Below are 26219 nucleotides of genomic sequence, written 5' to 3'. Positions count from 1 at the left end.
GCAGATGCGTCGTTCTTTAGCGGCGGGGCTACTATGTTTGAAAACTACATCGTTGATTTAAAGTAGAAGCATCGAGCGTTCAAACAAGCACAGGTTCATCGCCATGCTATTCCTCTTTACGAACTTATCGTGGATTAATTCTCAACAACTTTAAACAGAATTTTTGGAATTTTTTTACTAAATTTCTACAGTCAGATTCTCCGAAAAAAAAATTGTTAAAACCTGCTATTCCTGAATACTACTATTCACATATAAATCAGATGCTTCATGCTTCCCAACGAGGCCATGTTTATTACCACGCGATTCCTCTTTAGAAAATTATCGCAGCTCGAACATCAACAATTTTTCGTGTCCGCAACTCGCAGAGATTCGAAATTCTCGAACGAATTCCCCCGACAGGCTTTGTTGATCGCTCGCAACGATTCCGCGGGCCGCCTAGATAATAGAGTTTGTTTCCGTGTAGTCATTATCGATTGCCCGAAGCGGCGAGGCAGAGGTACCATCGAGGGGGGTTGGTAGCGCTATCGTAGATCGCCATGATTCTCAGCGTGAAACCTACTCTGTCGGCTCCGGAGAAAGTTTAGGGAAAGGGTCGACTTGGAACAGTCCGGAGTCCCTCTAAGAACGAGGCAACTATCGGTTCGAATACTTGGGATACTTGGGCTCGTTGTTTGGGTGATCGCGTGATGTCTGTTCTGCGACAGAATGCGTTTTATGGACGCTGCGGCGGTCGCTGACACACGGTGAGAAAGTTTGCTCATTTTGGCACTTGATTGACTAGCCGATTCGCGCGGAAACCGACTCGTCCTCTCTTCCGCAGACCGGGGAACGCTTTTATCGGAAATTCGGCTCTCGAAGGATACATTGTAGAGTACTTCTTCGTATATTGAGTTGGCAATTAAGCGATTGCGGATTTTGTTAATAAATGTTTTATCATCGTGTTCAAAGTAATTAAGTTATATTGTTTTCCTACTGTCTGGACTTTCATCTTCGATTTAGTAAGAAAATTGTATCGATTAGTTATTTAGTTTCGCTTTTATCATTGTTCGAAGGTGGAAGGACAAGAAGCGCATCTTAGACATATTTTATTGCATTATTTCAATATTATTGTATTATTTCTTTAAAAGGCAGGATCAAAGCACCTGATCTATATGGTTTTCTTGCTGCTTGGACTTCCACCTTTAATTCAGTAAGAAAATTCCACCGATTAATTACTCAGTGTCGTTTTTATCACAGTTTTAAGATGGCAGGGCAAGGCCCGCTTTCCAGGCATATTTTATTACATTATTTCCAAAAGAAAAACAATATAGATAATATGGAAAACAATTTTGCAAGTTCGTCGGATGAATCCAACAGCGTTAAATAACATATTAGCACGCGGGATACGAGACCGAGAGAAGCCGATCGCGGATTTTCGAGAGATGTGTAAAGAGTATCGTGTAAAATTAGCCTCGATAAATTTGTAATCTCGAGTGAAAAAGCAAAGAATCTCGACGGAGAGCTGGCGTAGGCTTAACGTGTCCGGTAGGGCCCCGGCGCGCACGGGGCCTCCTCAAATATTAGCGGAGGACCGCGCGGGGTCCCCTTTTGAACGGCGATCCCCCGAAAATTTCTATGGCGAATAATCGGAGACAGCTGGCGCGATGCGAAATCAAGTAGCGTAATAATGCCTCCGCATCCAGAGCGGGGGAAAATAAAATGTCGAGGAGAAAAAAAAGGAAGCTGAACGAACCAGGAGAAAAACAGTCTCTCTCTCTTTTTATCTCTCTCTATCTGTCTCCCTCGATATCCCGTCTTAGCAGACTGTCTTATTTCAAATATTTACGCAGGAAAAACATGGACTCCGTTTGGATAGCCTCTCGAGTTTTTCGGACCGAAGGCGGAGGAAAAGGGAAAAGAAAGAAAAAGGAAGCGGCGAGGAAGAACGACGAGGGAGACACTGTTCCCGTTCGCGAGACAGTCAATTAAGAAACTAATATATTCCGAGTCGATTCGCGCGGGCTGCCCGATTGTTTATAATACCCCGACCGGGCCTTCCTCCTCGCCGCTAATCTCTCTCGCCGCTTGTTAATTAACCGCGACAGTCGGGGCGGAGTCGCGACGGACATTCCTTCGGCCAACCTGTCCCCGTTTATCTGCTAATAAAAACGGGACGCTTAAACGGGACACTTAAGAGCCCAACGGGCTCGCATAAACCCGCGGAGTTTCGGGCTAATAAAGCGGTGACCGGCGGGGCCCGGCGATGCTCTCTGTACACCTCCGAACGGGATGCGCGCCGAATCTCCGCGGCCGGATCGGCAATTAACGTCGCGTTTCACCGTCGGCCATTTCGGCCAAATAAATGACACGCGGCGGGCGCGCGTGATAGCTATGCTAATCGCGTCGGCCCGCTGTAAAACTCGCTCGTCAGCTGCGCTACCGACGATCAGCTACAAATTTGACATGCTCGACAAAGTCGATCCCGAACCGGGCGTCGGTCATCGCCGCGAGCGACGAGCGGAAAATGGAACCGCGATCGGTCGGGATGCGACGGATAAACCTAATCGATTTCTACCGCGTTACGGAATCTGCGGCGAACGCTATTACAATTAATATAAGAGACTATTCCATGGAATAGGAAAGAAAAATTTATTTTTAGGAACAGCTGTGTTGCCAGATAAAATGGTAACACATTGATTGTAGCAGCAATTTAAAGGGTAATTAAATGGTGAAATGATAATGGAATGGTGATATATTGTAGTAAACCATGCAATGTAAAAAGAACGAAGAATGTCTGTTTTAAAAAAGGGCAATGAGCTGAACAATGAAGTACTGAAATAGCGAAAGAAATAATTATAGGAAGCAATCGAAAGAGCACTAAAACGGTAAAGCGGTAGAAAAATTGATATCACAGATGATGAAATGGTAAAACGGTAAACCGAGGATCGAGAGAAAGGAATGCCCATTTTTATGGACAGCAGTTGGTATCTCGTTGAAATACTAAAACTGTGAACGAGAAGGAGGAACGGAGAATGTCCATTTCTATATCGGAAGGTTTGCAAAAGCCAGAAATGTTTGATGTGCTGGTTGAAAACAGGGACGGGGGTCCGCCCTCCAGCGAAACAAAGCGAGGAAATGGTGGCACTTCTTCCTGCTAAGTTTGCATAACGACAGGAACAACCCTCTGTGTACCGTGAGCGAGAAGAAAAGTATCGAAGCATTAATAAACTAGATGGACATTCCTTGTTTCGGTAACGATATAAATGGACGTTTCTTATTTCGCTTCCTAACCAAGAGGAAGGACCGAGGAACCGTCCGCTACGATTATTCTTTATTCCGTGCTCGTTCTCTTTTCCGGTCCCCAATTAAAGTAACAATAGAGAGAAATTCGTTGAAGCTTGCTACTTCGCTGATTTATCGCGGCACGAAAAATCGATCCTCCTCGTGGACCAATTTCGCGAGGTTTTTCGAATTTAATTTTCCGCCGTTTGTACCGGGATGTTCGACGTTTCGTTGTCTATTCTTTATGCGAGAGTGCGCTGTTTTACCATCGCTTTATTTATTAGATCTTCAAAAATTTGTCATGATTTAGGTCTACAATCGCGCATCCTGCGTGAATAAATACAGCAGAAAATATCGTGACAATTCGAAGTTGCATCCATTATCCTACGCTCTGCTCTTCCATTAATAGTTCAGCAATGAGAAATAACTAAAGACCACGGTCCATCTAAAATTAATTTTATCTCCTTACAAAACAATATACTAGATTGTCTTCACGCCATATTTTCTCTCAACCATTTAAGAATAAATACTAATCAAAGTCTAGGATCGTTGAGCATCCCGCGCAACTAGAAAATACAGAAGATTTCCCGGCAATTTTCAATCGCGCCCCCTACGATCCCGGGCAACAATATGCTCAATCGTTATCGCGCCCGTTTTCGTTTTTTATTCGAAAAAAACGACCGGCTCCACCGCCGAGCAACAAGAAGCAATAAAAAGGTCTGAGATAGCAGCGCGCGTCCTGCCGCGTAAAAGCCGGCGGTATCCGAGTGAGGAAATGGGCTGTCGCGTGAGAAGCTGAAGGTTCTGGAAGAAGAGAAGAAGTGTCGGGGTGGGGGAGCCGGGTATCGGGCAGTTTATCCCGCGGGAGGAGCCGCGATACAATGAATAAAGAACGAAGCAGCTTGGTCGTGCGAGGCCTGTGAACGAGGCCTTATTGGGATATTAATCGTCGTACCAGGCGAACGCCCTGTCCCCGAGTGTTTGCACGAGGTTTGAAGAGGCTGCAACACCAAAGCTGCCTTGCAGCGAGAAACCCTCTCCGGCGGAACCCCCTCCTTTTAAGCGCAACGAAACACTAGAAGAACCCCTTCTACAGCCCCTCCGTGTGCAACGTGTTCCTCGTCGGCGCGATCTCAAGAGAGAGCGAGAGAGAGAGAGAGAATATGTGTATATATGTGTGTGTGTGTGTGTGCGTTGTGCAGAACGGTACGAAATACTGCTCCGGATACTTCGGACCACTTAGGCACCGGCGTCGGTTCATAGGCAGTTTGATACGGCGCGTTGCACGACTGCTCCGAAATAATGGGCCGTCGATAGGCAAGGGCACCGTGTTTAGAAAACAGAAACCGGGCGAGCTAATTGTTCGCTAATTTCCAGTGGCACTTCTGCGGCCCTTCGGCAACAAACGAACGTTTTCACCGCGGCAACAACGGAACTACTTTTACACATGGCGGGGCTAAGCGATACATGTTGCCGCGGCCTCGTCTCGATGGCACTTGGCAAAAAATCGTCTTTGATTGGCGACCGTCGCGTCGCCTGCTCGCCCTTTGCCACCGATCTCGCGACCGCCACCGTTTCCACGACGATTAAATAGCCTACGCGAAACCGGCCCCGTCGCGCCTCCGTCGGAACAGAGTCGTCTTTCGTTTTCTGCCACAGTTGGGCCGCTTTGACAGCTACTGATCTGACAGCAACTGAATCTTTTACATCTACTACCATCGACTGGGAACTAGACTGTGATCTAGGTAGAAATGTACAGTCTAATTGTTAATGAAAAGACTGGATCTTGGGTCTCTATGTTTCCTAATACTAGATTTATAGAGCACTAAAAGAGGCCATTTTATGACTTTATGGCTATTTTATGAGGCTAAATTAAATCGGTACGAATTAACCTTTTGCCTAGCTTCCATCTCTTGCAATTGGTGCAGATAATATTTGCTTCGCAGAGATCTAATAAATATAATATTCGTCCCAAGAAATTTCGCATAAGTGTATCTTTACAATCTCGATAATGGTAAATTAAATGATCTGGTAAACTTAGCGTTAGTTTGAATTTACAAAGCAGATTGCTCGAGGCCTCTCTTGCGTCGAATGCCATCGTCGCCGCGGTTTCTAAATTGGTACGAGCGCGTCGCTGATATTTTCCTCCTGCTTTACGGACTGTCAAAAGCGCGAGTAGCTGTTTTCCAAGGGATTCGAGCACCGCGATCTTTTCTCAGAGGATTGTTCGAGGGCGGGATGCTTATGTCACGGCACCGGCGGCTCGCGAGGGCATTCGAACGCGACGGGCGTTTTAATCCATTTAGTTGGCAGCCCGCGGAGAAACGGATCCTCCGTTTCATCCACTCGTAAAATCTGGCTAATTGTGCCAAGTCGTTCGTGCCCCGTAATCCTCCCCTACTTAATACCGCAGCCGAAATATCCGCTATCCAATTAGAACCCATCGGCACTCGATCTTGGTCCTAATTGAACGTCGCGCGGCGACAGAATCTTCGCAAGCGAGAAACTATGATTCTATCGCTGCGCGACATCCAAACAAGGTAACCTAAACCTCGGTAGACTGTATAACAAACGAGAGTTGGGTACTTACAGAACAGGTGCGAATTCGATGACGGCACACATCGTAATCCTAGACGGGTACAGTTCGTTCGACAACGACTCTGCCTCGGTAGAAATAGTGTGTCACAGGTTCAGGAAACGGTTGATGTCATGACGACAAGGCGACGGACATCAGGATACGTCGGCATCCGGTTCCCGAGGGTCCCTCCAGTCGTCGCTCGACATCATAGAAGGACAGGCGATCAGATGTTCCTCGATTGCCGGTGTTGCGCCATCGCTACAGGTAACGTTGACGGCGTCGACGGCAGATCGGCTCTCTCTCTCTCTCTCTCTTGTCTTCTTCTCTGGATCCGACGTCGAAGACCTTCGGGTCCGGGTGGTCCTGCTAAGGGTCCGACGAATGTCCTTGAATCACTGTCCTCCGGGAATCCGTGGGCGTCGCGAGCCGACGCCGATCTCGCGTTTTATCTCCGGGCGAACAAACACTTCGTAGCACAGTTTGGCCGTTCAGCGGCGAGACGGCTCACCGGCCGACCTCATCACCGGACACACGATCACCTGGTGGACCGGTCCCCAAAAAAATCTCTCGCGAGTTCCGTCCCGTTGATCCGTTGGCAGATGATCGACGGAGATCGCGAACGATCCGTTGGCCGTTGGAGGCGCCGTTTGCTGACGTGTGTGCGCGGTGGCTGCTGGCGAAACCCGACGAAGGTCTCAGCTGCAGACAGAAGGGTGAAGGGAGGCCCGACCGGCCGAAGGTAGCCGGCGAACCACCAATGGGGCGGTGCCGGGGGCGGGGCCGTGAGCGATCTGAAAACCCGCCCACCCGGTTGCCCCGATCATAGGCCGCAACACCCCAAGGAATGCTCCGTCCCTGTCCCTCCGTCCTATTCCCCGGTTCTCGGTCGGCTCGGCTCGTCTTTCCTCCGCGCAAGCCACCTTTCCTCTCCCTTTTATTTTCTCTCATTCAATTGGGACGGAGGCGACACGGCGACGGTAAAAGTGCAGGCGAACGGCCACCGGCTTCCTTGTTCGACACTTTTCATCGATCCTTTCTTCCCTGGCTCCACCTCGTCCCCGTCGGACCGGCACGTCGTCGAAAATCCGTCTCTCGCGGATGCCATTTGTACGTCGCCACGGTCGCCATCCGGTTAATTTGGAAACACTTGGCACTTCGATTCGCCAGGCGCTGCCCCAACCCCAACCCCCCCGGAACGCGACCTCGCGCTAGCCGCTTTCGTCCGAACGACTCGGCGCAATTTTCCAAACCGTGCGAAATACGAAACCGAAAAAATTCCAGAGCACGCGGGTACAATATTTTCGAATTGCTAATATTCCGAAAACTTTGCACAAAAGCCATCGGAGATCGAATTCTCGAGTCTCGAGTGCTGCTCGTCGATCTCGGGCACGTAGAATTTTTCACGGGTTTCGTCTTGTCCGATTAGACGACTCTCGGGGGTGGGAAAAAACGCTCGCCCCCCCCCGCGGAATGGCGTCAACGGCTGGCGGTCGCTTATTAAAAAAATATTTGCTTAGAAATATCCGGCAAAAGGTGAAAGCTGGCGGTGAAGTGCATTGAAAAGATTCCCGCGGCGAGCGCAGGGGGTGAGTTGCATCGGTCCGCCGGCGGGGGTTAGCGGAACGGGAGGGAGAGAGACGAGGGGCGACAGGCGAGAGAGAGAGAGAGAGGAGGGGGAGACGGGATCAAGGGGTCGACGAATGAGGCAGCGAATGAATGCCGAGCATGGATTCGGCCGGAGCCAATAGGGGCGCGGGATGTCCTCCCCCGGTGCGCCACCCGGCCACGCCAATCGTGGGCGTCCTCGGCAACCCCCCCAGGCATCGTCCAAGGGGTGGCGGCAGAGACACCGTTGCCTGGCTTCGAGGGCTCTACCTGGCTGGCTGATAAAGACAGACAGACCTCTGTCTTCCGTGGCGGATCATGCTAGCTTTGCTAGGCTGACGACCCCGTAGCAACCACACCTCCACCTTTGCATCCACTTTCATTCACTTACAAACCACTTTCCACCGACGCCAATGCTCCGACGCCTTTTCTTAGATTACGCGCCTGTTTCCTACCCTCGTGCCGCGTCTACGGTGATTAACGAATTACCGGGCTCGCGGCTGAACGTCGACGCATTTCTTTGCTACCCCCGGCGGTCGCGGGGACTTAGGGGCGATTAGGCGAAACACATCGTTTTTTTTTTCTTCTGCAAATCTCCGCCGATATTGTTGCTTCTTCCGACGGTTCAACGGGCAAACGGTGGCCGCGCACCCCTGCAACTCCGGGGGTGGTTCGTGTACATTTCCCGACATCAGTTGTCGTATTGTCACGGAGATTGTTTTATATCGTAGGGGAAACGTGGACGAATTTCTCTGCATTTTTACCGTCGCTTTCTTAAATCGACCACGGTCGACTTATCGTTATTAAACGATCGCCGCACAGCAGCCGTACGCATTTAGGCTACGAGAATGATGAACTTCACAGGAAATTAGGGACGATTATTACGACATGCTATTCGCGCCAACTTACGATTGCTTTTGTAAATTGGAGTCGGTCGTAGGGGGGCCCGGTCGTAGTCTTTATTCCAGCCAGGCTCGAAGAAGGGATTAACTTCTTAAAGGGATGCGGGCGTTTATTTGCGAATCTTATATTGAAGCCCGGCCCGGAGTGGCATGGAAATAAAGCTTAATTCATTGTTTGCCTCGCGACGGGTTTGGCGTTGGCACACGTGCCGTGTCATGTGACGAACGGGTGCGACGCAGTGTCATACGCATGCACTCGACGAACAAAGGGAAATTTTCAATTCGGACACGTTTTTGCCCGTCGAAATATTTTTCTAGCTTCGGCGGATTGACGGGAGACGAGGCTCGCCGAAAGCCGGCTGGAACTTTCGGACGCGTCGGAAGCCACCGGGCGCTGCCGGCGAGCGAAACAACGTTTTGTTCGCGCAAAAAATGCTCGACCACCGATGAGAGCGTCTCTCGCGTTACGATATTCGGCCGACCATCGGCGAGCGAGGATAAACGACGCCCGCCAGGACGCGAATTAATTTGGGGTGCCTAAAGCTGCCGAGCCCGAATCCGCAAATTCCTCGTGAAAAATGGCGTGCAACGGTGCGCGGTTCTTCGGACGATCAATTTCAATTCCTCGCGGGCCCCGCACGCTTTTATTGTTTGCCAGACGTCGGCGTCGCGCCGCGTCGCGTCGCGTCCGCGCGCGCGCGACGACGTATATTTGCGTCTCGGTCGAACGAGGCGCGGAGGAGTGTCGGCGAGTAATCTCGTTTTCCGCTCGCCGGCGAAGTTAAACTCGTTGCCCGCTGGTTTTCTGCGCGCCGTCTATCCCGGGTCCGGTCCTCGTTCCAGGACGCGGCTCCGACGGGGGAGTTGCCCCGGACAATATATCAGTTTACAATGATAAAAAGCAAACACGGGAAATAACGCGAGGAATTACTGAACCAAACAATATGTCCCTCGTCTCTGGAGAGACGGCGTGTATTTCGACCGAGCAGCGGCCCCGGCAGCATCCGACGGAGGGGTGTGCCAACACGCTCTCCTTACAATGCTGCCGGCTTTATTGCGCGACGGGGCGATATGACCACGGGGATGTCGGAAATGGACTCATTATCGCCGACCGAACGGCCCCGGCCCGACCAATTATACCGGTCCGCTTCTTTTCTAAACACAGACGCCACGGACACCCCCGTGATAACCAACGAAATGACCGGCAATCGACGCCGCGGGCAAAGACAAGATCCAACACTTCGACGAGGTACAATTCATCCCTGTTGCAACCCTTGCGTTCCATTCCACCACGGTTTTTCATTCTTGCTCGGTGCTTAATATCGACGAATTAACTTGAAAACTCTTCTTTGTAATCACAAAACTGTTCCTTGTAACTTTTACCGAAGAATCACTTGTTGATCTGCTAAAAACTAGTATTAATACAATTTCACAAACATTGTCAAACGTTTCATCGATTAGCTCGGCGAACAAGCAATGTGACTCCTTTAACGCTAAACCCAAATGACAGACGCTTCAATTAAAAATTGTTGCATTTAGTTATTTATTCAGATACACGCTGTTACTGTACTCTATGATCCTTATAAGATAGCACTTGTTAGTCTCTTGTTAGTCGATGGGTGTAGCGTTAATTTCGTGGAGGCCACCATCTCCATAAATATTGATAGAGCTATGGAAAGATATAATTTATTCGGCAAAGGATCGATGAAACGTCTGGAAAATCAATCGCGGAATCGGCGAAGGATGGAAAGGAAGCAAAGTCAGCGTCTCCAATTACTCCGTGTGTGCCGTTGTAAACGGAAGCAGCACTCCGTACAGAAAAATACTCGCCGTTTCAAAGGGAAGAGCGTCACGTTACCTCGAGGGACGGAGAGAGGGCGTAGGATGACTAAAAATTGGTACCCTCTTGCTCGCGGGTGCCTCTTGGTGGGTAGTACTCATGTAAGCAGTGACTAGTGAGGTAAACTCGAGTGTCTGAGGAAGGGTGAAAGGGGCGGCGAGGGCGAGAGGGTGCGCGGGGGGTGGCGGGTGTAGGGGGAGGAGGCGAGGAGTAGTCGTCGGTCTGACGGGTGTAAGGAAGGGAGGGGGGAGATAGCGAACCGGAGATGTTGCCCTGGGGGGTGGGGGAGGAGGTGGTTTTTCCTCGGTCTGAGCATTCCGTAGACGATAGCGGCTTGGCTCACTTGGTCTTGGTTCGCATGCGGCTTATACGCCTCTGTACACCCGTCCACACTGACGAGGGATTGTGTGGTAGCGCACGTTCGCGAGCGCGTTCTCTCTCTCTCTCTCTCTTCTCTCTAGTCTCTCTTGCTCGAATCCAGGCTGCCCTCTTCCCTCTAGCTCCCTTTTCTTCCACGTCCTCTTTCCTCTCCTTTCCTCCTCTTTCCTCTCCTTTCTTCTCGTTCCAGCTTTTGCCGGGCGTGTACACGCGGCCCACCGGCAAGAAGTAGACAATTCACAATTAGCAAACACAAACAGAAGTACGAGTGGCTTCAAGTTGCTTGGGACGCGGTGGCAACGGGCTTAGCCGGAAGCAAACGGTGGGGTAGGGACTTCTGGGATGCGAAGCGACTAGCGAGGCAGTCCCTGAGCGTCAGCCTCCGCTCCAGAATACTCGTCTCAACTCCCGGCCCGACAGAGACCGGCGAAGGCGCGTGTATGCTCTGGAGATAACGGGTGTGCGATCTGTCCCCCTACGGTTTCGCGTTTTCGCGCCGACGTTACTCCGTCTTCGATCGTCTCGGTATTCTCCCCTCCGTGCTCCACAAAAATGGCACCTCTGTTCCATAAAAATCGCAACGCTTCACTGCTACGTACGTACGAATTTTAATCCTTTAAGGGCTAACGTCGTTATGGTCCTCAAAGATCGACTAGCGCTGTAACAATATTATTTTTATTCACGGAACCAGGCGAGCAAAGCATCAGCGTCTTTTTACAGTCACTTATTAATTATTCTTAATATTATAAATTACTGTTATACTATATTGCTGTTACTATTATAATAACACTACTTCGACTCTTCGTTATCTCTAAATGATGCGGTCTTAACGTTGACTTAAAGGAAGTCAGTTTCCAGTGATCGTCGATCCAACGATCGTCGTTCACGGTCATCTTCCTGGCCGATCAATCGCAGTATTCGCCGGTCCCACCCGGTATGTACGCGCATCGGGCTCTCACCGTTGCGTTGGAACACTTGAAGCCCCAACCAGTTACGGCAACAATAGGCTTTGTCTTCGCGCCGTCGGCGCTCGCAAATTGGTAGAAATCTTGATTAAAGGTGCAATTCCGCTGCTGCCTACGGACAAATATGAATTGCACCCCCAATGCTCCCGTCGTCCTCCCTCGCTCGCCCCTCCGCTGCCGCCGCCGCCGCCCGGTCCCTCTTTCTATCGTTCCGACAAATGAAAATGGAAAAAACGTGTTGTGGTATACTTCTTACGGCGCGACAAGTCCGCGGCTTTTCGAGGATCAAGACTGGACCAGGCTCCCTCCGGTACACCAGCGTTCAAAATTATTATCATCCGCAAACAGTAACCACATCCTGATAAATCATTGCGTCCATTAATCTGCTGCTATATTTCCACCTGCAAAAAATCCTACGATATAAGTCATTCGATTGATGGAACCGAAACTGGGAATTCCAAATTTGCTATAGCAATAGTGGTAAAACTTTTTTAACATTAATGGTATACTTTATTTTATTTCTTTACACTTGCTTTGATGGTTCGTTGCCGTAGAAACCAACGTTGCCGGAAACTTCGTTAGGCGTTCATCTGGGATCCTGGTAATGAATCATTCCGCGAGTTTTGTTTCTGTCGTCTTCATTCGATCCGCATCAAGGAGGTCCATTGGGCGGACGCGGTGACGACGATTCGATTTCGTTTGCGGTTCCCGAGGATAATCCGATTGCGAGATTACACGGCAATTCGGATCGATGGGGCATGATCCCGGCGATGGGAAAAGGGAGAAATGGCAAGACACGTATAGAAATGGAATAATAACGCGTTGTGTATGACAGATGCGGCAGGAGCATTCGCTATAATCCGGCGCACGCGTTGCCCCTTGATCGCCGCACACGGAAAATGGTGCCACACGACGAACGAGCGTGACAACCTAAATAGCTCATTAAACTTTGCTCCCTTTCGTTTGTTTAAAACAATCTCGGCTCCTACGACCGCCGTTTGTTGAAATTGATTCTAACGTTTTGTTTTGCATCCCCCGATCGGAGAGATTCCGTTATCGAACCGTCCCCGACGGAGATCAAGAGATCTCTGACGCGTCTTCTGCGCACGCAACCATGAACCCCGAAGGCTCATGCTCATCCCGTACAGAACACACATCACAAAACTGAGTCAATTTACATAACGATAATTGAGACGTACATGAAAGCAGGATCCCGGATCGCATGGTACCATCTGTAAACGGGCTTCGAATTTCCAAAAGCCATACACCCTCTAGCTGTGTACCGACTGATTGCTGGTGGACACTTCCTGGTTGAAATAAATTGATTTCGGTAATGTTTAATATCGTATCAATATCGCTCGGCGATGTTATCGTGTTTTACACGATAGAAATAATTACTGCGTGATGTTGTTTGTCAAGGAACGAACTGCAAAATTCCTCGCCACTTTTTGATCCTTGGCTCTTCCTTCTTGGAACATAGTCACTTTGTTATTGATGCTGTTGCGAACTTCAAAATGGTACCACTGTGCCCACCTGGTGGCAGAGGGGGCGAACTAATTTCGCAAAAGAGTACGAATGGGGTATATGTAATAAACGAGGTATGTATGTTCTAAAATACCGGCGTCACTAAAAATCGAAAATATTGTCGCGCCATCTGTCTAAATAGGACAGTCAGGTAGTGAACTATATCTGCCAACACGTTGACTAGGTAGCGTGTACCCAATTGTTGTGGTTTATTATAAATTGGAGTATGTTCAAGAGATAATTCGTAATTCTGGAACAATGGAGAAATACGTGAAGCCGTTAACGGGTGACAATGTGGATTCCGAACTTGTGGGCATATTGGTTGCTGTACTGGTGATTATCTTAACTATAGGTAATGTATGCAGTTTTGTGGGTTATAATTATATCAGTCTGTTGCACATAACTTGTAAACATATCAATGCAATATAAATATTTATGATCATAGTATATGCAATAAAGAGGTACCATAATCTGTATAATACCCTACTTTGTTCCTCTGCTCAGTATTGTTTGTCATATGGCAAAGAAGGAAGTCTATAGGAAATAGAATCCTTTTAACCGGTCTCAGTGATGCTGGTAAAACACTAATATTTGCGCGTTTAGCGTGTGCAAATTTTGTTAAAACTTACACATCTGCAAAAGAAAATACGGTTGACCTTGTAATTAATAATGTAAGTACATATAACTTCATGTATACGAAGACTACAGCATCTATATATTAGCATCATGATCCTATATTGCCATTTGTGTATTTAGCGTACCCTGAAACTTGTCGATATCCCTGGACATGAACGTTTACGCTATAAATTCTTTCACAATTTCAAATCATCTGCAAAAGGTGTTGTCTATGTCATTGATTCGGTAACATTCCAAAAGGATATCCGTGATGTAGCAGAGTAAGTAGACACAGGTAGTAGGACATTGTACGTCTCTTAGTAGAAACAATTAAAGAATTTAATCATTTTCAGGTACTTGTATAATATACTGTCTGAACCGTCTATGCAAAATAAATCTGTACTTATATTGTGCAATAAACAGGACCAAACTATGGCAAAAGGTTCCTCTGTCATAAAAACATTATTGGAGAGAGAACTGAATTTATTGCGTATGACAAAAACAAGCCAGTTAGAAGCTACAGATGCGTCATCCAAGAATGTTTTTCTTGGAAAAGAAGGGAAAGAATTTGAATTTGCCCAGCTGGATGCACACATAGATTTCGCAGAATGCTATGCATTTAATAAAGGTTCAGATAACTCGGCCGACATTGAGCAATTAAATGTTTGGCTAAAAAAAATTATATAAAAATTTCTACTTGAAATAAATTATTTGTTTTTAATTTGATAAGTTAGATTCATTGATTGACTGTTCTCCTTTAATATTTGAAAGTGTATAGTTTTATTGAGAGTGTTGGAACAATTAATAAAAGAGCAGTTTGATTTCTTGAATTATCAGTACAAAAATAAAAATTATAATTGCTTATCTATAAAAACAGATAGATGCCGGTTAAATTCAAGAACGTTCTTTCCACGAAATTTTCAGAATTTCTCTTTGCAGCCCTGAAATAAATACATACAATTGTTTTTTAGTAAGTAAAATCGATTAGTCTTTTACTGCAAATTAATCCGAATGAAAAGATTGTAATTTATAGCGGATAAAGTAAGATTTAATGGACAATTGTTACCCTGTTGATTTGTCCATACTATTTCGACATTGAAAACGTTATCTTCCTCTATGAGACTTTGAAATTGTCTCATTCCTCCGCCAACCCCAAAATAGAAACTTTTAGCGGCAATGAATCTAAGTAGTAGCGAGAATTAATTTAAATATCTAGCCAAAGTAGATTATAAATTAATTTCAAGTTCGGCAATTATACTTGCCCGATGCCATCTTGTTTCAGCTTCTCTTTAAAAACATTATACAATTTCCTGTGATTGTCAGGATTGTAAATTGTTTCGCTCGTAAAAATCAGATCGTATTTCGTATCAGACTCGATTATTTTCGTGAATGATTCCCAGTCTCCGCAAAAAAATTCACATTTACGTAGAGCATCTTCCCGATCTTCGGAATTCAGAAGAACATTTGGAATTGTCACAGATTTGATTACCTCCACGTTCTAAAATAATAATCCACATAGACCAAAGATTTTGGGAACTTTTTTAGAAAATTATACGTATAAGAGAAACGAACATAGTCTTGAAAATGTACGACTGAATTTCTCAAAAAAGCTATCAGGCCAATAACACCAGCACCACATCCCAAATCCAACACAGTTTTGTCCCGAAATTCTATATTGTTTTCGAAAACGTAGTGTCCGAGATCGTAACTACATTCCCAGATTTTTAAACCACCTTGATACACGAATTACTCATTAAATTCTTAATAATTAAATTGAAAGAATAGTGTTTGAAATTTAATTAAATTTAGGAGCTATTCGTGTTCGACGATAAATAATGATTATTTTTATTTAATTGCCATATACCTTCGTATTTGGCAGGGACAAGATCAGAATGTTGTGACTCTGCTTCTACGATATTTATACAGTTTTCTTCTTTCAAGTCATGCAGGGCTTTCTCAGATCGAATTAATTTTAACTTGCAACCCGGAAATACTATACTCTCTGTATAGTCATCAGGATTAAATTGTACTGTGATTTCCGATTCTGTGACGCAAATCTTCGATGCGGGAATCCAATTAATTGATTCCTTTGCAGCGACGTCATCCTCTGAAATTATTATTCCGAGTATACATATTTGTCTTTCCAAATAATCATTTTTATCAAACGAGAATTTTGATACACCGAAAATTTTACTTGAATCGGCACATGCGCATTAAACAACGTAGCGAACATATAACCTTAAAAAATATCGCTGAATATTTAAATAAATTGGACGAGTTCAAAATTACCTTTCGCCACATCGTCTTTGGAAAATCCAAATTCAAACATCTTGTTTGCGATATTTGTTCGTATATTTGCGTCACAGAAAAATGGAGAAAAATGGAGAATCTGAGACGATTTTGAATCACAGACGTTTATTCTATAATCAATGGTTTGAAGCTAGGAATGTGCAATGTGGCGCGAACATTTAAATGTTTGAAATACATACTCTATTCCTACCCTATATCTCGTTTATGCTTACTTTATGTTAGAGATGTCGGTAAAAAGGTTTGAACGCCATTTTCAATTGCGGAAGTGTCGAAAAAGGACAAATGGCGCCATCTGGAGCAAGAGGGAGGATTATAGATTTATAGATCAATTAACCTCTGTATACGTCGCGTTTGTCGCACGTGTTAATGTTACCATTGTCTTGTGGCCCACATTCCTATTCTATGGGTCATTGCAATGATAGTAGCTACCCATTGCATCTTTCCAATAACATGTTTGATTTATTAATTTCGTTAAACTGCAGTCGATTTCTAGGTTAGGTAACCCTTGAAATTTTTTGTACGGGTCTTCTGCTAGACAGACAGCGCCACATTTTCGTTCGTTTAAAGGGGAATTTCTCAATGTTGCCTAAAATAGAAGAAGCATGTGCAATTAAAACGGTTGAATTATTCGGTGAAGGTATTTCAGAGGCTGTCCACCGCTGAAAAATAACTTCTTTGAAAAAGTCGGGCCGCGTTTAGACGCTGCATTGACTTCGGAGTGGTTCCACGACTTCCGGCCAAGACAAGCCCATGTGGACAGCGGCAGCGGTGGTTCCGATCATTCTGCGTTAAGGCTCTGTTCCTCGTGTTCTCTCTGTGAAAAAAAAGCCATTCTCGAAGAATAATAACGAGAGTCATCACAGTATGGCGGACTTGGACGATTTCTTCGCGAAGAAGGACCGGAAAAAAGCGAAAGGAAAGAAGTTTACGACCACCGAGGAAATAGCGAAGAAATTGGAAGAGACGGGGAAACGTTTGGTAAAGCAGAGACCGAAAGACAAACCATCGAATCCCGAGGTGGAGGAGATTCAACAGACCGAGGTGAATATCCCGTTTCTTTTCCTATAAATTCGCCACGATTATCTTTATTACCCCGAAACGATGCGGCCTTTGTATCTCGAGAACTAACAGCTCACCCGTGTGTGCCATAGGCCGCTGCCATATTTGTTCGCGTAAACGTCATTCGTACGATTTCTGAAATTATCTACTAGTTTTAGAGAGGCACGGGAATTTCATGTGACCGATTTTGCCTCCGCTGTTCGAAGATCGAATCGTTATGTAATTGCGTTGGAACGCGAAAGCGAATATTTCCTCTAGAAAACTCGCATACCATCAGCAGCTGTTCGAAAATTATTAACGGAAACGGTTTTCAGTTAGATGAATTTTCCTATTTGATAAAAATGTAGTTTGTTTTTTAACTCGTGCTGTAATATGCAATTAAATTGCATTGTTCTCATTGTAAAAGCCAAGATATCTTTAGAATGTTAAATAGTTGTGAACAGAGGAGGTAGCATATCTGCATATCTACATACTTATTATTTTGTAGGATGAAGATGAATGGAAGGAATTTGAAGAAGAAAAGAAGGATTACACCGGTTTAAAAATAGGAAACTTAACAGTTAATGAATGTTTGGATGTGGAAACTGACGATGAAAAAGCCACAGAGGACAATAGCTCGGATGGAGAGTCCGGGGAAGGTGGTGGCAAGCATTTGGGTCCATGGAAGAAGCCGGAGGCTCCTCCCCAGCCTCAACCGGAAGTAGTCGAACCAGTTGCTCCTCCACCCCCACCTCCTGTTCTATCGGGTGGAAGTAGTTATAAGCCTCCACACTTAAGAAATGTTCAAACTGTAACAGCTAGTCCTAGACCACGAGGAAAGAACATTGCACCGGATATACACAGCGAGGAGTACTTCCCGACTTTGAATTCAAAGCAGCAACAGAGCAACGAACCGAATGGACCATGGGGCAGACGGTAAGGGAAACTATTACCCAATCTAGGAATATTTCTCGTAGAAGTGCGGGACTACGATAGAATTGACCCATTCTTTTAGGAAACGAGACGAAGGCGTGTTCGAAGAAGTCCGTAACAAAGGAGGAAGTAGATTGTACGTGCCGGAGCAGACACAAGCGCCGAAACTCACGCTGGGCAACAAATACGGTGCCCTCTCGCAAGATCAAAGCTGAAAGGCATCTCCGCTGACTCAATCAAACGACAAACAATCAATATTGCGTCATCGCCTCTCACCGTTTCGTGGCCCAGCTGCGCTATAAAGTATCTTTTCTAGGATAGACTGCAACGAACGTGTATCATAATTACGCATCAAGATATCACGTACATGCCCTAGTTTCGATATGCCCAGGCTGATAATCAGTTTCGCTCGACGTGGGTTTTAGTATCGGGCTCGACAGAGTTCGGACGCGACCTCTTCAAACCACCGGTAAAGCACAAACGTGCTCGCGACGCTTTATTTTCGTACGAGAGAGAGACATGCTCAAATGTTTAGCACCAGTTTTCTATTTAATTTTTTTAATCGACATAGACCGTAAGCGAACGAGATAACGTAGATGAGATCGGGGGTTCGCTAGGACGAATCCTGTGTCGAGGTAGGCACGCTGGTTGGAGAAGAGTTCGCGCGACGATCGCACTGTTTCCGCGTGCGGTGCTGTTTTTTATTTTTGCCGCGTGTAACGCTTTACTGACCACGTTCGATTTGCCTTCGTAAACACCACGAAAATAGGGATTAGGGCACCACCAGGATACTCAGATAATGTGACAACTACTAGGAAGAGATAATATGTACCGGAAATATATTTGTATTCCGCGAGGGGAACTCGTTTTAGTCAAATCTATTGATCGATCGGCGAATCGACACCTTAACGAAAATCGGGCTCGATTCGCCGTGAGCCGTCTCGTTTATTCAAAGTAATTGTTCCGCTCTCGAATTTACCGTGTCAACGAACATACAAAAGGAGAAACAAACATATAAAATGGCGGTGCATATATGTATAAATATATATATATACATGTGTGTTTGTATATGTTATAACTGACAAATAATTGAACTCCGGGGCTGGGCTTTGGAACGGCGCGAAAAAACACACGACACGAGAAAACAAATGAGTAAGCTGATATAACATTGGTTGAAAGGAATATATGAAAGAAATATAAGTGCGTAAAATATCTATGTATATATGTATGTATGACATGTATTTATATGTGTGCATACATTATATATATATGTACATGAAGACATATATAAATATCAAGAAAACGTACGAAAGCTGAAAAATCGGAAGTGGTATACAAACAGGAAGTAAGCTAGAAAATGAAAGAGAGAGAGAGAGGAAGGGAAAAAACACGCGCGTATCGAAAAAATACAATACAACACAACACACAAGAGGAAAAATGAGTGTACGCTTTTGTTGACGCTTGTTTAATTATTTTTGTTAATTTAGGAATTTCTTTCGCGAGAGGAGGAAAAATGTAGCGACAGAGATTTAAAGATGAGGGGGTTCTCCTGTGTGTAATCAGGGACTTGGGGTGCTAGCGCTGTTATTTTTGAAAATAAAAATGAAGATAAATGAAATGTTTGAAAGGGAGAGAGAGTATGAGAACGAAAGAGAGAGAGAAAGAAAGAACGATTGATCGAGAAAGCAGAGTGAAACACGAGCCATATTAACACAAAAGCGAGGTTGAGGAACAAACGGAGCCTTGTATAGTGAACGATATAAAGAAAGAGAAAGAAAAATATGTGATTATTTATAATAAATTTCCTAGGACAACTTACACGTACTGCCTTAAAAAGCATTTTAATTTCTCGTGAACAAGCTACGATACGCGTGTCGATGATCTCGCGGCTAATTCTGTGAAGCAGCAGGAGTACGTGGGAGAGAAGTGAGAGAAACGCGAGTGGTCGTCGTTCTGTTTGTTAGAATTAAAGGGAACGTTTTACGGGCATTTCCACAGTAAATTATTTCGCGACGAGAAAGCTAGTGCCGTTCGGTTGGCCAATTACTTCGTTCATTATCATCGAATAAGCCACTCCCAACTGATATTTGTTCGCTTGTAAAAATCTGCTATGTAAATATACGCGGTAAACACGTGTATGATCGATATAGAAGAGGATCGAATGAGATACGGGTCTCGATGATTGTTACTTAGGCGTAGAGCGAATAGAGAACACCCGTAGAACTTTTATATACTGTTTTCCTTCCGAATGAACGAATTGATTGACTGACCTCCATCGGAATCAGGAGCCACCGGCTTGTAATTTCTCGATTGATCGCGCGGCGATCCCCTCGAGGCGGCGAGGAATATTTTCTTCGGAGAAAGGGGCGTTCTCCTCGGACGGCGAGGTCCTGATCGATCCTAAATAGTAATCGAATTCGAGGGGGAGAAACGAAGTCACGTGGCGGCGCGCACACCCCCGTGAACGACGTTTGGACTTCGTCTGCCTTTTTGTTACAGAATAGTTGAAATAAAATCATTTTTATTACGACTGTTAATCGAGAGAAAATGAGATATGAGAGGATGAAAAGGAGAGAGAGAGCGAGCGAGCGCGCACGAAAGAGATAAAAAAGAGAGAGAGAGAAAGCAGGTAATACGAAACCTGCTTACTTATAAAAAATGATAGAAGTTAAGCGATTAAAGAAACAATCACAGAGGGAAATGTTCTGGTAACATTCGTCTTTGTTTCATTTTGGTAACATCTCCGAACGACACACGATGTTCAAGATTTTGATTTTGAGAATCGATTAATAAACATTTTTTGCAAGTAACTGTGGCACACACATGCGGTTCGATGCTTTCTCATTGTACGCAACACTTGTATCGAGAGATTACTATTACAAGATTATATTTTTCGTGTCCCGAGAATGTACATAATATACGAGGGTAATTTTTAACCTGTTATATCGACGTACACCCCCTGCATAACGCCTTTTAGATCACGTGTGCGACGTCGCCTTCAATGGTCCCGGTATCGAGTGATTACTATTGATCCGCGCGATTTTCAAAATATTTTACGTGAAATGTAAGAAAACAATGCGGCAACTAGATTAAGAATTGAATTCTAGTGGTATTATTATCGATATTATTATTATTATATAAAGTAAGACGTTTTATTGACTACCACGAGTAAGAAGACGGAACATTGAAGTGAGCGTTCGCACGATGAAGAGACAGTGAAAGAGTCTGCGTAAGAAGGTTCGTTCAAAGCAGATCTTCGGGCCTTATCGTGCTCTCCTCGCTGGAAAGAAAGCAAGGTTGTGAAGCACTTATCACTGCACCTCGCGCCGGTGATTGTACATGGAATCGCGAACGTACGTTTCGCAGTATTTCAAACCGTGGCTCCCCTCATTGCTGTACGTGCTGTACATCGGCGACTCCAGCAAAGACTCTCTAAACTTTGGCAAAAAGTAGATCCAAACTTTCATCATCGATCCCACCTGAGAAGAAAAAAAACACATTCTATGTTGCTGGCCAAACAACCGTTTCAAACGAAACTTATACCTCGTCGAATTTATCGGTTCCCTTCAGCTTCCATTCTGGAGCCAGTATAACGTCTGCCATTGATCGTTCATAGAACCCTGGATGTTCCTCCAGTTCATCCAATTTGGATAACATTTTCGTATCCACGTCGTACACTTCGCCGATCACATGCTGTTCAACCGTAAACGATTGTAAATTACAATAATGCACGATCCGGAAAAAGCATTCGTCGACGTGAACGCTAACATTGATCAAATTATAATCCGCAAACGGGTGATTTAGTTCAAGTACAAACGAAGGCTGTTTATTAGTGGTCCGCTGAAGTTCATGCAAGTTCGAAGCGAATGAGAATTTGATTTAGACTACGGATCAATTAGTACGCAACAAATGCAAATAAAATTCTGTAATCCATCGTGATTAGTTTCTCAAACAGTTTTGCATAGTCGAAACTTTGGCGCTAATCAGTCAAACTATTCGATACCTGCGCCACTGAGGCGACAATGATACCATCTTTCGAAGCCCTAGTGAAATTGATAGTGACCCTACTGTTTTTTTTTTTTTTTTTATCAATCGAGTAATACTCACGTGACCAACTCCAGGTTTCTTCAACAAAAACGGTATATTATATCTGGTTGCAATAATTAAAGGATAAGGAACCGAGGTTCGTCCGAGTCCGAGGAATTTCGAGTACCCACACGCAGCATCCGAGATCAGACTATGATTAGGCTCGCCGCGTTTTAGTGTTCCGTAGACGAACACACGGTACAGTGGGTTCTTGAACAGATTTTCGTACATGTTTAAATCGTTGCTGGTCCCTGTTAATTAACGAGACGTTTACGAACTGTTCTGAAATGGACCACAAACGTGACACAAATGTATGATAACGTCGACTATTGGAACAATATGGAATTTGATGTCACACGATCTGAAATATCAACGTTTTTAAGCCCTTTAAATCAACGAACTACAGTCGAACGGAACTTGATCGCAGTTGGTGAGATAGAGAACGCCAGGAATGAATGACCGATGGAGAGATATTTGGCTCTATACAGCTCCACGAACGTGTGACAAAAATCTACATTGGCTGATAGCTAATTGGTCTATTTTTATACCTCGTCCGTTGATTGCATTTTAACGTTGCTACAGTTTTTAATTAATCAACTTTGTCCGGTTTCCGCCGATTGTGGTAAGATGGCGACAGTCTCGCAGAAACTTCCGGCACTCGTTAGAAGATGACGCCACCGGCTTATTCCTTTCTCGTAAATTCTTGCTTGGTTATAAATCGTAGATCGCCTGCGGTTTACGATTACAACGACGATTAACTGTTTTCACTGTATTACGATACACTACGAAATGCCAACGACTCGAACGACGTGGTAAAACTAGTGAAACTTGATCGTTGCTTGCGACCAGAGACGACCGAAAGTGAATTTCGCAGCCACGCCTGACGGTGTTTCGCTTTCTATACTGGATCAATGAAACTAGAGGTCATGCACGTACAATTCTACGCCGGACACCGATTTCGTCATCAATCTCGGCGGCGTTTCCGGTATTCGTTTCACGCGAATAACATACTAATTACGACGGAATCTACTCAATCGTTCCGCGCAATTTTCTCGCGCGGTTTGCACCAAATTTATAAACGTTGATTGGCCTTTAATCGTCCCACGCTTATGCATACATTTCAACAATGTTCGCGAATGATTATATATAGTACAACAGGGTCGAAAATAACTGCTCACTTTATACGGGTCGCCTCACTGCTGCAACAGAGCTCGCTTATGCAGAAAAATGCAGCGAAATTAAAACGAAAAAAATGCAGACGAGAATCTTTGCGATTTTTCTTCGCTCGAATTCTAAACGCGAAACTTGTAAACTAGTCTTCGACTACGAAGTATTTTCGTTAACTTTTGCAGAACGTTTCGAAAAATTTCGACGCAACAAAGAGAATTCTTCCGCAATGATCGCGCGACGCGAACGAGAAGGATTAAATCGAGATGAATCGAAGAGCTTTTTACCTCGTCCGGCAAGGATCGAATTTCCATCGGTTTCGGTAAATCCGGTATGTGCGGTAGGTCATGCAACGAATAGATCTGCAGCAACGCGATGTTGGTCAGCATCACCGCGGCTGCGATGTGCAACAGCATCGTTGCAATTTTGCGACGCCGGCCGACTGACGTTTTCGCGAACCGTCCGACGCGTACAGGCCTGGCTCCGTGATCGGGTTGGAGGTCAAGGGTTCACACGATAAGAGCTTTCGCGACATGATCCGATAATTTCAGTTTTTTTTTTGTACTTGACGCTCTTTTGTCCGCTCTCGATACGCCCCGATCTCGGTCAAAGACTACTGAAATCTGGTGTTCGTCGCTCGTCGAGGCTGTCGCATCATGCGGCAAAGTTATTGCTCGAATTATCTGCGGCATTATCAGAGGCCTACCGAAAGCAGAGAATCGTTTAAATAAAACGTGAAAATGATTTAGAATTTTGGTTAAGAAGACCGGAAAAGTTACTCTGATCTTCTCGCGCAAGATTTTACTCTCCGGTGACACGAAATCTTGGAACGCGTCGCTCGACGACGCGGCATTGCTCCTCCTGATGCTCAAAAGTTCCTCGAACGTGGTCCAATTGATTTCATCCTCGGTTTCGAAACCGCCTCCCTGCGATTAACAGTGCCGAAGACAATTCCGTTTGAGAATCGTGCGCTGGTTTACCTCCAAGAGGACGTGCAGGAGGCCCGCGCTCGTATCTCCGGCTAGCAAGAAGTTTTGATAGTACAGGCAGCTTATCAGATCTCTCAGAGTGTACTTAGTCAGGTGATTATCTATGTAGAAATCGGGGCCTGTTAATGTCTTGCGAAACCCGGGGGCGAGATAGACGGTAATTACAGCTCAGGTCCAAGTATTGTAAGCACAGGTTTCCGGTCGAGGCTAGCACGCCGTTGATCGGGAAGCTTTCGGTTTTAAACGGATGATGCTTCTCGTAATCCTCGGCCACTTTCTTTCTCTAAAAATCCAATCTTTCATCATTTAACGACCGCTGACTAGTCCGAACGCGACAGGAATTGTTCAACGATTTTAATTACCCGCGTGGATATTAGATCATGGTCGACGCTTCCTGTTCTCAGAGCTTTGATCGACACGTCCGTGACGGCTGGAAATAATCTCGTTCGAATGAAACGCGTCGACTTACGCGCACGCTCGCGCATCGATCGTACATATTTTGGATCGCCTGGAAAAGCTCCGAACCGATCGCGATTTATTGTTCTTTCTCCCCTTCTCCTCCGTCGATTCGTTAGATTCCTTGGATACCAAATCGTCGGCGGACGTAGCCAGTTCCTCGAACCTCTTGCGGCGAAGATCCATGATTTCCTCGTGCTCCAGCGTCGTTCTAACGCGATAAATCCATATTAGGCGCGGTGGAGACTTCGCCAAGGGGTCATTCTACGTACATCTTAAGTTCCTTGATTATCGCCCACGCACCGTCGTCGCACATTCTGTTCCCCAGCAGGCTCAGGCTCTTCAATGATCTGCGGATATCGTGGATTTTTCAAATAACACGCGCAGCTCGCTGGACGCGGAGGAAATGCAACGAACTGGGTCGCGATAGCGCGATAACGCATTTAATATATATATATTTAACCCTCTTAATGCCGGACCGAAAAGCCAAATTTTACGGTTGTACTAGGGTTTGGGAAAAGGCTCATAAAAATCAAACGAAAAGCAATATTTACATAATACAAAAAGCAGTGTATTAAGGACGAAATCGAGAATGACACAGCGATGCCAATTTTTCTAAATTCATTGGAAATTACATAAATAACAAAGGTATAAGTATAGGCACTTTTCGCCACTGCATCGCGGGCCGATATATCGGCCCTCCGGCACTAAAAGGGTTAATATACATACGTACTCGTAGCTTCGCAGAGAAACATTAAGCGTATCTCTGAGAGTAAAAGCAGAGGATCGACTCGATTTACCTGTTGGTACGAAGCATGGAGCCCAAGTGAGCTGCGCCTTCGCACGTGACACGGTTGTTCGACAAGCTCAGGCCAATTAATTTCGGATCGTTCGGCGGGTCACGGTACTGCAGTTCGTTCGCGATCTTCTTCGCGCCCTCGTCGGATATTTTGCAATGTCTCAGGGTCAGGAACAGCAGACTGGATAACACAGTTTCCATTAAAAGGGTTCGCGAAAGATTCGATAAATTCTCAGGGAACTTACTTGCCAGCTGGCTGACAGAGCAAGTGAAAATTCTCCTGCGCGTTCGGATTCATGTCGAGATCCAGGTCCCGAAGGCATCCGATGCTCGTCATCATCTCCGCGATCTGCATCACGCCGAACGCGTTTATGCGACTGTCCGGCAGCCTGTGGAATGGACGAGACAATTAATTCGACTCTCTCTCTCTCTCTCTCCTCTCTTTCTCTCGCTAAAGGGGGAGCGGGACGTCGTTGGATTACTTGAGAACCGTGATGGTGTTGTACTTCTGCATCGCCGAGTTCAATGCATCCAGGATGCAAATCGACACTTCGCAACGTGCCGGTGAAACAAACGAACGAGTCCGTGAAGACATTGGAGTAAGATTAGGTTCGAATAATCTTCATCGAATTTACTGATATTTAAAAAATTGTTAAGACCTATTATCCGTTGTATAAGTCATCAAATTAAATTTTACAATGTAATAAAAATACTCATCTCTGCTTTCAATCTTGTTCGGAGCGTCCTGCTTTTTACCTTCGTAAGTCAGGTGA

The 26219-nt window shown here is 45.5% G+C and overlaps 5 protein-coding genes and 1 pseudogene across 9 annotated transcripts in view; 2 read left to right on the top strand and 4 right to left on the bottom strand.

Moving 5' to 3' along the window:
- The window catches only part of LOC144479134 (uncharacterized), a 32005-nt gene extending 26101 nt beyond the window's left edge, over positions 1-5904 (bottom strand). The window contains exon 1 of the mRNA XM_078197659.1: positions 5852-5904. The gene's annotated coding sequence lies outside the window, so the exon portion shown is untranslated. The remainder of the gene's footprint in view (positions 1-5851) is intronic.
- A 7291-nt stretch (positions 5905-13195) lies between these two features.
- Positions 13196-14397, top strand: Srprbeta (signal recognition particle receptor beta). The gene is made up of 4 exons (XM_078176467.1): positions 13196-13405; positions 13558-13724; positions 13810-13949; positions 14022-14397. Exons 1-4 carry the CDS (start codon positions 13312-13314, stop codon positions 14353-14355), a joined length of 735 nt encoding a protein of 244 aa, XP_078032593.1. The 5' UTR covers positions 13196-13311; the 3' UTR covers positions 14356-14397.
- A 24-nt stretch (positions 14398-14421) lies between these two features.
- LOC144467592 (histidine protein methyltransferase 1 homolog) lies at positions 14422-16091 on the bottom strand. The gene is made up of 6 exons (XM_078176462.1): positions 15958-16091; positions 15533-15775; positions 15241-15401; positions 14931-15166; positions 14735-14850; positions 14422-14609 (listed from the first exon to the last, which is right to left on the bottom strand). Exons 1-6 carry the CDS (start codon positions 15995-15997, stop codon positions 14563-14565), a joined length of 843 nt encoding a protein of 280 aa, XP_078032588.1. The 5' UTR covers positions 15998-16091; the 3' UTR covers positions 14422-14562.
- Positions 16092-16710: 619 nt separating this feature from the next.
- LOC144467594 (protein CDV3 homolog) lies at positions 16711-19763 on the top strand. The gene is made up of 3 exons (XM_078176466.1): positions 16711-17019; positions 17525-17952; positions 18032-19763. Exons 1-3 carry the CDS (start codon positions 16843-16845, stop codon positions 18162-18164), a joined length of 738 nt encoding a protein of 245 aa, XP_078032592.1. The 5' UTR covers positions 16711-16842; the 3' UTR covers positions 18165-19763.
- Positions 19764-20453: 690 nt separating this feature from the next.
- LOC144467597 (putative gamma-glutamylcyclotransferase CG2811) lies at positions 20454-23628 on the bottom strand. 5 transcript variants are annotated; one of them, XM_078176470.1, is made up of 5 exons: positions 23490-23628; positions 22057-22245; positions 21493-21642; positions 21307-21428; positions 20454-21229 (listed from the first exon to the last, which is right to left on the bottom strand). In XM_078176470.1, the coding sequence occupies exons 1-5, from the start codon at positions 23616-23618 to the stop codon at positions 21193-21195; spliced, it is 627 nt and encodes a 208-aa protein (XP_078032596.1). In that variant the 5' UTR covers positions 23619-23628; the 3' UTR covers positions 20454-21192. The 5 variants fall into 5 exon arrangements, with proteins under 5 accessions (XP_078032596.1, XP_078032595.1, XP_078032597.1 ...); XM_078176469.1 differs by having other exon boundaries at positions 20454-21428; XM_078176471.1 differs by lacking the exon at positions 23490-23628 and adding an exon at positions 22584-22964 and having other exon boundaries at positions 20454-21428; positions 22057-22317.
- A 70-nt stretch (positions 23629-23698) lies between these two features.
- On the bottom strand, positions 23699-25960 carry LOC144467948 (uncharacterized; annotated as a pseudogene).
- Positions 25961-26219: the final 259 nt, after the last annotated feature.

The sequence above is a fragment of the Augochlora pura genome, chromosome 3, assembly GCF_028453695.1.
Source record: "Augochlora pura isolate Apur16 chromosome 3, APUR_v2.2.1, whole genome shotgun sequence".
Lineage (NCBI taxonomy): Eukaryota > Metazoa > Arthropoda > Insecta > Hymenoptera > Halictidae > Augochlora > Augochlora pura.
Note: the sequence above shows the minus strand (reverse complement) of the source record. Positions and strands in the feature narration are given on the sequence as shown.

Coding starts and splice junctions, on each gene's coding strand:
- Srprbeta (XM_078176467.1), top strand. CDS start 13,312: ATGGAGAAATACGTGAAGCCGTTAACGGGTGACAATGTGGATTCCGAA. Junction 13,725..13,809: donor TTGACCTTGTAATTAATAAT/GTAAGTACATAT, acceptor TTGTGTATTTAG/CGTACCCTGAAACTTGTCGA. Junction 13,950..14,021: donor GATATCCGTGATGTAGCAGA/GTAAGTAGACAC, acceptor AATCATTTTCAG/GTACTTGTATAATATACTGT.
- LOC144467592 (XM_078176462.1), bottom strand. CDS start 15,997: ATGTTTGAATTTGGATTTTCCAAAGACGATGTGGCGAAAG. Junction 15,776..15,957: donor CAAAGACGATGTGGCGAAAG/GTAATTTTGAAC, acceptor TAATAATTTCAG/AGGATGACGTCGCTGCAAAG. Junction 15,167..15,240: donor TCGTACATTTTCAAGACTAT/GTTCGTTTCTCT, acceptor TTATTATTTTAG/AACGTGGAGGTAATCAAATC.
- LOC144467594 (XM_078176466.1), top strand. CDS start 16,843: ATGGCGGACTTGGACGATTTCTTCGCGAAGAAGGACCGGAAAAAAGCG. Junction 17,020..17,524: donor AGGAGATTCAACAGACCGAG/GTGAATATCCCG, acceptor ATTATTTTGTAG/GATGAAGATGAATGGAAGGA. Junction 17,953..18,031: donor AATGGACCATGGGGCAGACG/GTAAGGGAAACT, acceptor CCATTCTTTTAG/GAAACGAGACGAAGGCGTGT.
- LOC144467597 (XM_078176469.1), bottom strand. CDS start 23,618: ATGCTGTTGCACATCGCAGCCGCGGTGATGCTGACCAACATCGCGTTG. Junction 21,643..22,056: donor AGAAACCTGGAGTTGGTCAC/GTGAGTATTACT, acceptor ACGGTTGAACAG/CATGTGATCGGCGAAGTGTA. Junction 21,429..21,492: donor GAACCGATAAATTCGACGAG/GTATAAGTTTCG, acceptor TTTTCTTCTCAG/GTGGGATCGATGATGAAAGT.